A 13112-nucleotide genomic window follows, 5' to 3' on the forward strand; every position below is an offset into this window, starting at 1 on the left:
CAGCCACAGTAGGAGGTGTATACTCTTTTTCCTCCTTGCTGTTCAGGCTTCAGCTAGTGATATAAAGGTCCCCCAGGAGTCAGTGAGGCACATCCTGACGGTATTGACATTATTTATTTATTAAATTTATTTATTTATTAAATAAATAAAAAATGAAGTTAAATAAATCAGATTCGGCCAAGGTTTGATGTATGAAATGTATTTAAACTCCGAGGGGATACTTTATCTCTCTACTTAGTGTTGTCGGAATGCCTTTTTACAAATGAAGTCATATTACACTAAAAGTGCTTGTGCACTCTGCAATTTTGTGTCTGCTGTTTTGAGTTATACTGATATTTCTAGCTTAAAAAACACTAAGAAGTCTTAACTTTCTGCTTTTATGTAGCATTTTCTTTTGTTTTTCCCTTCAGAGGGGTAGTTTTTATTTCCACTGTTTATTTCCTAATGAAATGAAGTTGAGGGTAGTAATGTAAATTTTTTTTTTTGTCTTTTTGCTATTTCTTAGGCCGCTCCCACGGCATATGGAGGTTCCCAGGCTAGGGGTCGAATCGGAGCTGTAGCCACCGGCCTACGCCAGAGCCACAGCAATGCGGGATCCAAGCCGCATCTGCAACCTACACTCCAGCTCACGGCAACGCCAGATCGTTAACCCACTGAGCAAGGGCAGGGACTGAACCCTCAACCTCATGGTTCCTAGTCGGATTTGTTAACCACTGTGCCACAATGGCAACTCCGTAATATAAAATTTAATTGGAGAGGTAGAGGTCCAGAGTCTCTTGTTCTTTTATTGTATCATCTTAATTATATGCAATAGCACTTAATAGTGCTATAGAGGCCATGGAAATTACCATTCTTTCACGTCTCCGGATAGTTAGAAAATTAGTCAAACAACTACCAACAAGATTTGGCCAGCCGAACCTCTTGACACCTACTTAGGAACTTATTAAAGGTGGGTCACTGATCTAGATGGTGGCTGATTCCACATGGAGCTGTTGTGTTCTTCAGGGATCTACTCTCATTCTTCACATTTGATGTTCCCAGTAAGCATGCAGTGGTGATCCCACAGGCCTTTAACAAGGTCAAAATCCTTTCTCTTTGGGAAATGGTGGTGTACTTAGGTAATGACTGGGTATTACCAGGGGTTCTTATTTGATCATTACCAACCCTTAACACCATTCTCATCTGCACATTTTATCGTCTTTGCTACCTAATGAAAGTGATTCATCATTCGCCTAGTCCTATAGGGACAGTTTTTAGATGTTCCTGTACAAATGTAAACACCAGCCAAGTATTACTAAATGTAAACACTTGCCAAATATTACTAAAAATTAGTGTAGGAAGTCTTATCAGTTTACTTTGTTCTCATCTTTTTCTGTTGTTTATTTTTTGTCTTTCCCAGTTTTCTAAAATACTCCTATTTTTGCAATTACTTCATGAAATAAGCATTTGAGTCATTTTTTAACAGTTGTCCAATAAACTATAACAGAATGTGAACTAATGTATATTTGTCTACTGACCCAACATATATAGCAAACACATATAAAGCATGGCTACCTAAAAACATGAATATTTATTTATTTATTTATTTTTGCTTTTTCAGGGCTGCACCTGCAGCACATGGAGGTTCCTAGGTTAGGGGTCCAATTGGAGCTATAGCTGACGGCCTACACCACAGCCACAGCAACACCAGATCTGAGCTGTATCTGCCACCTACATCACAACTCATGGCAACACTGGATCCTTAACCCACTGAGGGAGGCCAGGGATCAAACCTGCAACCTCATGGTTCCTAGTTGGATTTGTTTCCGCTGTGCCATAATGGGAACTCCTAATTTTGATTTATTTAGATTGATAATTTTGTCTTGCTACTAAAATAACCAAAGGGAATCAGGAGGTGGTATTCTAGTCTAGTCTGTTATTATTAGTAGAAGGGTTTAGTAGTAAGAATTTTCTTTGCCTATAGAATTTAATACTGTACAGATTTTATTTTATGTTTCTATTGCACAGCATATGGTATTACATCATTAACTTTTCTCTATCTTTTACATTTTTGTTTTTCATTCTATTACAAAAAATACTATAGTATAGGACAAAGACATAAAAGATGAAATGGTTAAGAAAAAAAAGGTACTTTTCTAAAATCTTGGTAAAATTAAGTATAATCAAAGTTTCTTTTTTCCTTTTGCATGATTCACTCTGAAATTTTGGAGGAAGAGGTGTTGGAGTGGAAATATTACTATTTTTTTCACTTTCTTACCCGTAAGTCCTCTGTGTGATTAATTACTAAGTCCCTACTCTTCTCTTTTTTCTTTCCAGCATACTGTTTTTATATAGGGCTACATTTTTTTTCACACCCAGGATATTTTTATTGCTTTCTCTATCTTCTATCTCTACCTTCTCCTCCATCCAATACTCTCCTGGCAAATTAGTCATAGGAAATAAAACAGCAACAAATACACTTGATTCATGCCACTGTCTTAATGGAAAAAAAAAAAAGGGATTAATTTTAGTTCACATAGGGCTTTAAGACAAGGCCCTCCAATAGTATGGTACATTCCTACCTTTGTCTTATCTCCTAATCAAAAATAATTGGGTTACTCTCTACCTCTTCTTGTCTTTTGTATCACCCATAATGTTGCTCATAGTTTTAATTCATTTACAACATTACTTTTTTCTCTTTTTTTTGCTTTATAGGGCTGCACCTGCAGCATATGGAGGTTCCCAGGTTAGGGGTCCAATCAGAGCTACAGTTGCTGGCCTACATCAGAGTCACAGCAATATCAGATCCGAGCCGTGTCTGTGCCCTACGCCCACAGCTCATGGCAACACCAGATCCTTAACCCAGTGAGCAAGGCCAGGGATCGAACCCACAACCTCATGGTTCCTAGTTGGATTCGTTTCTGCTGTGCCACGACGGGAACTCCAGAACATTATTTCTTTCTATTTGCTTATTTGTTTAAAAAGTATATTATCTTTTAAGGAAATTAAATATACAAACAAAATTTTACATATTGTCCCATGTAATTACCATTTCTGTGGCACTTCATTGCTTTGTGTAGATCCAGATTTCCATATGAAATGATTTTCCCTTTGTCTGATTTTTAATATTTCTTATAGTGCAGGTCTGTGGATGATTCTCTCAGCTTCTGTATATCTGAAACTTTATTTCACCATCATTTCAAAGATTTCTGGGTATAGAATTCTAAGTTGACAGTTTTTGTTGTTTTTTCCCTTCAATATCCCACTGTCTCCTTGCTTGCATTATTTCCAGTGATAAGTCTGCCATCACTGTTATCTTTATTCCTCTCTATATGCTGTGTCTTTTTTTTTCTGATTTAAAAAAAAATTTTCCCTTTATTATTGGTTTTGAGCAGTTAAAATCTTCTGCATATTTTTTGCACTTAGGGTTTGTTGTACTTCTTGGATCTATGGGTGTATAATTTTTGACAAATTTTGGAGCTTTGGGCCATTATTTATTCTAATATGTTTTTGATCCTCCCCCACTCTTTCCTCTCTTTGAAGACTCCAGTTAGATGTCTGTTAGGCTACTTGAAATTGCCCACAGCTTATGAATTGTCTTTTCATTTTTAAAATTATTTTTTCTTTATTTTATAGTTTTGATTTTATATTTCAAGTTTACTGAGCTTTTCCTACACAATGTCTAATATGCCATTGTTCCTATTGAGTGTGTTTTTCGTCTCAGACATGGAAGTTTTCATTTCTAAAACTTTGATTTTAGTTTTTTGATATCTTCCATATCTCTGTATTCAAACTTTATGAACATGTAGAGTACAACTATAATAACTTTTATTTTTTTATTTGAAATTCTTTGCCTTTTTTAGGGTCACACCCACAGCATATGGAAGTTCCCAGGCTAGGGGTCAAATTGGAGCTACAGCTGCCGGCCTTTGCCACAGCAGTGCCAGATCTGAGCTGCATCTGTGACCTACACCGAAGCCACAGTGACATCAGTCCTTAACCCACTGAGCAAGGCCAGGGATTGAAACTGTGTCCTTATGGATACTAGCTGGGTTCATTACTGCTGAGCCACAATGGGAACTCCCTATAATAACTTTTAATGCCTTTGTTTGCTAATTAAAAGAAAAAAGTCTGTTTCAGTGTTTTTTTTTTATTGATTTGACTTTTTTCCTTATTATAGATTATATTTTGCTGCCTTTTTCCAGAGTAGCCAAAAGTGGTTCTAGGGTAGAAGCAGAGACATTAGCTTGTATGCCATGGCCTCTAGACCAAAAATGGTGGGTTATTAGACTAGAGTGGTAGCAGTAGATCTGGTGAGAAGTGGTTGATGTCTAGGTATAGTTTGAAGGTAGAACCAACATGATTTGCTGATAGTTGTATGAGGGGCATAAAAGAATGAGATGGGCCAAAGATGACTCCAAGGTTTTGATCATGAGAAACTTGAAGGATGTAATTCATTGTGAGATATTGAGAAGCCAGTGGGAAGAGTAGATTTTGAGAAAATCAAGAATTCAATTTTTGATATATTAGGTAGAGTTGAACTATTCAAGTAGAGATGTTGACTCATAAATTGTACACTTGACTCTTGAACAAGGTTTGAACTGTGTGAGTATTTTTTTAGATAATAAATACAACAGTACCGCATGATCTGTTGTTGGTCGAATCCACAGGTATCAACTGGGGATAAGAAGGGCTGACTATATAGTTATATGTAGATTTTCAGCTGTAAGAGGGATTGGTGCCCCTAATTAATCCTTGTGCTATTCAAGGGCCAACTGTAGGTATGAGTCTGTAGTTCAAGGGAGGGAAGTCAGAGTGGGTGATGCAAATTTGGGAATGTAAGTTCCTGACTGGATATATTACCAATGGAATGCAGGTAGGTAATGGTTGGGACACTCGAGGGTTTAGACGTATTTCTGTGATATAGAGAAACCCCAAAAGAGGATAAAATGAACCTTCCAGGAAAAAGAAGAAAATAAAGGGTGTGCTTGCCTGGAAGGCAAGTGAGAAAAATATGGTTCAAGGAATAGAGTCAAATGCTGCTGATAGTAAATGATAGTAAGATGAGGACTGAGAGCTGATTTTGATTTAGCAACATGGGGAGTAGGTTCTGTGCATGTTTGGTGTGAAATCTGATTTGAGTAATTTAAAGAAGGCTGGGAGGAGAAAAATATGGAGGTAGCAAAAATAGGTCTTTAGAGGATGATGATAAAAAAAATGGGACACCAGCTAGACATGGAGACTGGGTTAACTTTTTTTTTTTTAAAGGTGAAATAGTTGTGTATTTAAAAGCTAATGGGAAAAATCACGTACTGGTGGGAATCATCCAGTAGATAGGGAAAATTGATGTGGAAAAAGGAGAATTGCTGAAATGGTGTGCTTGGGCAGACAAGACAGGGATGGGCTATAAGCCACAGTGTGTTAGGTAGGAGCCTGGATAGTTGATTCATAATTATAGAATAATGTGAATGGAGACGTAGCAGTGGGAGCTTGTGGAACTTATTTTCTAATTACTTCTTTCTAAATAAAATAGGAAACAAAACTTTTCACCCAGATGAGAACAGAAAATGCAATGTTGGGATTGGAGGAGAAACAAAGTATGGAACAATGAACTAGGAGAGTAGGAAAATGAAAGATCTATGGAAATTTGGTGACTACTCAGGGCCACTGGAATCAGTGTTCAGGAATTTCAGATGAATCTTTCAGCATATTCATCATTCATGTCTATCTTCATTTTAAGGTGCATAGTAGGTGAAGAGTTGGATTCCACCAGTGTTGGAATTTGCTTATCAATTCCTTCCTAGTAACCATGAGGATGAGGGTTGGATCCCTGGCCTTGCTCAGTGGGTTAAGGATCTGATGTTTCCATGAGCTATGGTGTAGGCCAATGGCTGCAGGTCCAATTCGACTCCTAGCCTGGGAACTTCCACATGCCACACACGTGACCCTAAGAAGAAAAAAAAGAGAGAGAGAGAGAAAGAAAGAAAGAAATTGGTGTTTGTAATAGAGTAATAGTGGAGTGATCGAGGAGCTCATCTTGGAAGTAAAAGAAAATCCTGGAGAAAGTTGGTGAAATCTTGGCTCTGAACTTCAGTTTATTGGGAAGTTGTGGTAAGGGGCTTAAGGGAGAGGAAATGATGAAGATAATTCTACATGGAAGATCATTAGAGGAAAGAAGCACAAGAAAATTTTTCTGGGAGACACTGATAGAACATCTTCCTACATAGAAAATGTCCATGTATTTTCCTTTCTTAAAAAATGACTTGTTGGAGTTATCATCATGGCACACCGGAAACAATTCTAAGAACCATGAGGTTGCGGGTTCGATCCCTGGCCTCGCTCAGTGGGTTAAGGATCCAGCATTGCTGTGAGCTGTGGTCTAGGTTGCAGACGCGGCTTGGATCCTGCATTGCTGTGGCTGTGGTGTAGGCCAGCAGTTGTAGTTCTGCTTAGACCCATAGCCTGGAAACCTCCATATGCTGTGGGTGCAGCCCTAAAAAGCAAAAAGCACAAGAAAAAAAAATGGCTTGTCATCTTCTGTGTTGAGTAGTGACCATGAATATGTATGTCTTCCAGGAGCATTGGATCGTTGTGTGATGGGAATAACAGCGGTAGAGATACTGAATGCTTGTGATGAAGCAGTTCCTGCTGCTGTTGACTCACTTAGTCACCCAGCAGTCAACCTCAAGCAAGCTATGACACGACGTAGTCTTGCTGCTCTGAAAAATATGGCCCATCATAAGCTACAAACTCTTGCAACCAACCTCTTGGCTTCTGAGGCATCTGACAAAGTAAGTTTTACATGTGGGCTCATGAATTCCTGTTTGGCTTCATTTAATAATATGGCTTTGACATGTCTTGAGAAATCATTTTTGAGAGATGACACTGGTGAAAAATAAGCATCTGGTTTTTATTTAAGTTTATCCAACACAGTTTGGGGAGTAGTTAAAGTATGTGACATTTTGAAAAAGTAAATTGTTTTACCATTCGAAATATTTTAAAATGATTCCTGTAGAATTAAGTGACTTTGATTTCTGAAATTAGAGCAAACATTATATGTATAATTCATCTTTTTGACTTTCTGATAGTCTTCCTGTTGAAAGGTTGAGCACTAGCCAATATCTTCAGGAGAAAAAACAAGTAACAATTTAGGGGCAATTAGGATGTTTCTAATTGTGGTTTTCCATTTGTTTTAAAAGTAGGTTCTGATTTTATTAAGGTTAGGCCATTATAGAGATTTAGGAAAATATTTGAAAATAGGTATGGTGAAGTTATACAAGTGCTGACATTTTTCTGCCAGACCCAAGCTCAATCACACTTTCCTTACACTTAAAATCAACACATCAATTATTTCTCCAGTTAACAGAAGGTTATCCTACTAAAAGAAGAGCAAACAATCTCAGTTCATTAATTGGCCACGTGTCTTTAGTTTCATAGAGACTAGCCAAACTATTTGGTTTGTAGTATTTGTGTTCTGTAGTATTACTAGACCTAATTTGTCTCTGGTAATGGATAAATAACACCTAGAGACAATCCCAGTATTTTATCTGAATCACTGCTTAAAATTCTAGTTTCATCCAAGAGTTTATTAAAATTATGAATGGGTAACCAAATAATTTTTATTTTCATTCACTCTTACTTCTGGTTCCCATTTTTATTTATTTAATTTTTTATTTTATTTTATTTTATTTTATTTTGTCTTTTCTAGGGCTGCACCCACGGCATATGGAGGTTCTCAGGCTACGGGTCTAATTGGAGCTGTAGGCGCCAGCATACGCCAGAGCCACGGCAATATCAGATCTGAGCTGTGTCTGCGACCTACACCACAGCTCATGGCAATACCAGATCCTTAACCCACTGAGTGAGGACAGGGATCGAACCCACAACCTCATGGTTCTTAGTTGGGTTCCTTAACCACTGCGCCATGACGGGAACTCCTTACTTTATTTTAATTTTATTTTTATGGACGAACCCATATGGAAGTTCCCGGGCCAGGAATCTGAGCTGTAGCTGCAGCCTATGCCACAGCTATGGCAAGGCCAGATTCTTTTATCCACTGTGCCAGGCTAGGGATCAAACCCATACCTCTGCAGCCACCAGAGCTGCTACAGTCAGATTCATAACCCACTGTGCTGCATCAGGAACGCCTGATTCCCATTTTTTAAAAATGATTAGATATAAATAAAAAACAAAGTGGTTGAAAGTCTCATCTACAAACTTGAAAATTTGCCCTTGACTTAGTAAGTGCTAGTGACAAAATGCTATCAGCAGTTCCACTGATCCATATTTTCCAGTAATTGGTAGTAATATTTGATCATTCTGTTTTCCCCCAAGATATTAATATTTTACTGGCTTTGTTATATTTTATGTTTCATAGATTATAATTGTTAAATTGTTCTGTGATTTTTTTTTCATACTTTCTATCCCATTCTCTAAACTTTGAATAGAAATCAGACTTAAATGCATTTTCCATACTGATAATATCTTTAAGAGATCATGTAGATGTCATTAGGAATTTGATGTTCATAGCATATTCTCTGATGTTATATGTAATTTTAATTTTGAGCAAATTATATAAAACAATATATTTAAGGGCAAGCATATATGTTTTGTAATTTCCAAATATTCTTTTTTTGTTGGTATCACCTATAAGTAAAAATTTGGAAAAATAATTATATGACTGGAAAATTAAAGAAAACTGGTACAGTAACATTTATGAATGGCTTTTGTAAGTGGTCATGGTCCATTATGCGATTTTTACAATCTTGTTTGTCCCTGTTTTAATAGCACATTTTATAGTGCAATTAGTGATAAAAGCACCAGATATCAGAGACACTACACTTACGTATTGTAAAATATATTGCTTGTGAACCTACTCAGTCTTGTACCAGTGGTAATTGTTGCCTGGCCTACAAGGAAAACAATTACAGAAGAGGGAAAAGGCTTAGGAAGCTGAGGCTGCAGGAGGATAATCACTTTATGAAAAATGTATGTTGGCTGGACCATTAGGGATTTCTCTAACTATTTTCTCATGTTGAATTTGAGGCTCCTTCTGAGGGGAATATTTAAAGAGCCTTCCTCTGGATGGCTTTCTAACCTCTGGAGAAATAAAGCCCACCCAAAGTTAAAAAAAATAAATATATAAACCTAAAACATAACTAAAAGCTTCTCAGTGGTACAGGACTTATTCTAGGATATTAGACTGATTTTTTTCATGGGTCTCTCAATGGAAAATAAAATGTCTATGGGAATACTCTACAGAAAGTATCCTGTTTTTTCTTTGTTAGAGTAGTGTTAGCAATTGGGCAATTTGGGAGTAACAGATATTTTATATTGTAAATTATGTTAATTATGCCAGACATATATAACTTTGCAAGCAAAGATGGAGAATTCACTGTCCTATGATTTTTTTTTTTTTTCTGTCACTAGAAGAGCAAGTGGAACTATTCTTTATTACTGCATCGAATCTTTGGAAGGTGTGTCCCTACTGAAACGCAGTCTTCTTGCACATGGGGCTTATGACTTATTTATCTCTGTGTTTTCCCCATGACATCTAGTAACAGCCATGCAGTAAATATTTGTTGAATTGGATCATATGTAACAGAAAGTGCCAGTAGTCTCTGTTTCAGCCTCTTTGTTCATGTCTTCTGCGTTCCCATCACAGTTGATTGTCCTGCCTTGACAATCAGATCTATCCCTGTTCATGAGCCTCTGAATGTGGAGCATTTATTTGCCCTCTGTTATATTTGGTGAACAAGTTTGTCTGGGCATAACTCATTCTCCTGCCTTGCCATCTCTGTATCGTCAAACATCCTGAGATTATCGCCAACTTCTAACCCCCTCCTTTACGCCTGTTTCTTGTGGCTCCAGACTAGGGTTGTTCAACTCCAGCACTATTGACATTTTGAGCTGGATAATTCTTTGTTGTAGGGCACTGTCCCGTGTATTGTAGGATGTTAAGAAGCATTTTTCCTCTACCCACCACAAGCACATAGTACCCTTTTTTCCCCAAGCATGACAGTCAAAAATGTTTTCAGTTCTCTTGTGGTGCAGTGAGTTAAGGATCTGGCATTGTCACTGCAGTGGCTCAGGTCACTGTTGTGGCATGGGTTTGATTCCCTGGCCAGGGAATTTCTGCATGCCACAGGCGCGGCCAAAAAAAAAAAAAAAGTTTTCAGACATTGCCAAATGCTTATTGGGGAGTAAAATTGCCTTTGTTTAAAACCACTGCTTTGGAGAAAAAAAATTGAGAGGTGGTAGAGCTCCTATGTCCTATTTCCAGTCTGTCTTTTCCCCTTCGTATTTGCCTCTTTATTGTCTCTCCTCTTTGAGAATAGTGAAGCCAGCCCCTTCTGTCTTCTGCTTCCCATGGCAGAATCGGCACTTGCATTCTCTCTGCTCACACATTCATGTTTAGACTTTTCCTAAAACACTTCACTTTGTATGGCATAATTTTTGTTTGTTTCATATATCTGTCTTCTCTCTTTTTGAGCTTCTTGAGGACAAGTTGAGTTTGTCCCTCTTTTATTTCTAGTGCTTAGTATAGTATGTGGAGCAGAGTAAGTACCCAAGAAATTTAGTGTGAAGTTAGAGATTAGATTGGAATCTTGTGGAACCAACTCGCATGCAAAGCTGAGTAATGACATGATATTGAATCATTTTAAAAGGAGATTTTTGTGGGAGTTCCCTTCGTGGCTCAGTGGTTAATGAACCCGACTAGGATCCATGAGGATGCAGGTTAGATTCCTGGCCTCTCTCAGTGGGTTGAGAATCTGGCATTGCCGTGAGCTGTGGTCTAGGTCGCAGATGGGGCTTGGATCCCATGTTTTTGTGGCTGTGGTGTAGGCTGGCAGCTGTAGCTGTTCTAGCCTGGGAACTCCCATATGCTGCGAGTGTGGCCCTAAAAAGCGGAAAAAAAAAAAAAAAAGGAGATTTTTGTTTAGGAATTATTTCGCCATGTCTGACATTTGAATGCAGAACACTTATAAATGTTGATTTGAGAAATGAACTGTGAGGCTACTGAGATGATGTTGTGGGAGTTAACCAGGACTGGAAAGGTAGGTGATGGAAATGTAGAGGAGGGACGCATTGTAAGCTGTTGTGTAGATTGAATTAATAGGACTTTATAAATGAGCAGGTTGTGGCTCAGCAGTAACCCGACTAGTATCCATAGGATCTCGAGTTTGATCCCTGTCCTTGCTCAGTGGGCCGGGCATCCAACATTGCCATGAGCTGTTGCCATGTGTGGGTTGCAGCTGTGGCTTGGATCTGGCATTGCTATGGCTGTGGTGTAGGCCAGCCCTATGGCCTGCAGTTCAACCCCAAGACTGGAAACCTCCATATGCTACATGTTCGACCCTAAAAAGACAAAAAACAAAAACAAAAGCAAACAAAGAGCAGGAAAAGAGTTGAGACATACAAGATGATTTCAGGGATGCAAGCCTGGTTGAAGGGAGAATGGTGGAGCTACACCATTATTTCATCCACAGAGATAAATGACTCACGGAATAAACTTTGAGGTTGATTGTAATAGACATTTGCCTTTTCTATGTGTTGGGAGATGGGAATATGTGTAGGAGGAGCGAAAAACCTCCAAGAAATGTGTGGCATGATGGTGAGATAGAGTAGAGATGGGATTTTATTTCCTGAATGAGTGTTGGAGTAGAGTGCCTGAGTTAGATTGCAGTTGATGTTTTGGGGGTGCCTGCTGTCATTAGATTATTCCAGATATGTTGTTTTCCTTAATTCTCATTACAAATTGGTGAGTTAATTATTATCCTCAAATTTGTAAATGGTGAACCTAAAGGACATTTGGTTAGAACAGAAATCGGCAAATTTTTTCTCTAAAGAGTTAGTAAAAAAAAAAATGACTTTGTGAATCAATCACCTCTGTCACAATGATTCCACTCTGCCATTATAGTGACCTTAAAGCAGCCATAGACAATATGTATGAATTGGATGAATATGACTGGCTCTCAATAACATTTTATTTACAAAAATAGGCAGTGGGCTGGATTTGACCCCTGAGTCATAGTTTGCTGACCCCCACGTCTGTAGATGGCATCATTAATATCAAGGTTGTGGGTTTGGTTCCCCCATGGAATGGCTTTTGCTTCATTTTTGAAAAGCACTTCAAAGAAGTGGTTTAGAGCCCAAGTTCTAGTGACAGGCATATCTGTGTTCAAACTACATCTCTGTAACTCCTGCCTATTAGTGACCTTGAACAAGTAACCTCTAGTGGTCTAGGTCACACATATAGTTGAAAATACATTTTCGTAAAGGAAATAAGGGTCGACAGTTGATTAGAGAAATGAAATTACAGTCAAGACTTGGGAAATAATAGGAAGTTCCTGTGTGGTGCTGTGGGTTAAGGATCTGGTGTTGTTGGAACTGCAGTGTGGGTTGATCCCTGTCCTGGGAACTTCCACATGCTGTGGTTGCAGCCAAAAAAAAAAAAAAAAAGAGAGAGAGAGAGAAGAGAAAAGAAAGATAGTAGTATGACTACCTGAGGGTAGTTATCTTCTTTTTAAAAATCCCCCTTAGGAGTTCCCGTCGTGGCGCAGTGGTTAACGAATCCGACTAGGAACCATGAGGTTGCGGGTTCGATCCCTGCCCTTGCTCAGTGGGTTAACGATCCGGCGTTGCCGTGAGCTGTGGTGTAGGTTGCAGACTCGGCTCGGATCCTGCGTTGCTGTGACTCTGGCGTAGGCCGGTGGCTGCAGCTCCGATTCAACCCCTAGCCTGGGAACCTCCATATGCCGCAGGAGCGGCCCAAGAAATAGCAACAACAACAACAACAAAAAAAAGACAAAAGACAAAAAATCCCCCTTAAAACTCAGCATTAAGTAGTGTACAGGATTAAGAATTAGAGGATTTGTAAGATACTATAACTAGTAGATCAGAGCTGGCATTTGAGGAGTGCATAAATGAATATGTCAAGAAGAATGTCTGTGCATCTCAGGTGCTCTTTTGGACAAGTTTTTTTCATAAAGCCTTTGCCAGATCCTGTTTGTTGGTGAGATCTTGGGGATGCCTGGGGCCAATGGAGTTTTATTAGTGAAGCTCAGAAGCCCTTGTAGCCATGAAATTCCCTTCTTAGACCTACTGGGTGTAATTTTTTGTTGGGCTCCATT

At 38.6% G+C, this 13112-nt stretch overlaps 1 protein-coding gene across 4 annotated transcripts in view; it reads left to right on the forward strand.

The window, feature by feature from the left end:
- The window catches only part of WDR7 (WD repeat domain 7), a 383251-nt gene that overhangs the window by 82414 nt on the left and 287725 nt on the right, over window positions 1-13112 (forward strand). For all 4 annotated transcript variants that reach the window (XM_047765569.1, XM_047765544.1, XM_047765560.1 and 1 more), the window contains one exon: window positions 6556-6770. In XM_047765569.1, coding sequence (XP_047621525.1) covers window positions 6556-6770 — 215 coding nt within the window. The remainder of the gene's footprint in view (window positions 1-6555; window positions 6771-13112) is intronic.

Source organism: Phacochoerus africanus, chromosome 2, assembly GCF_016906955.1.
Source record: "Phacochoerus africanus isolate WHEZ1 chromosome 2, ROS_Pafr_v1, whole genome shotgun sequence".
NCBI lineage: Eukaryota > Metazoa > Chordata > Mammalia > Artiodactyla > Suidae > Phacochoerus > Phacochoerus africanus.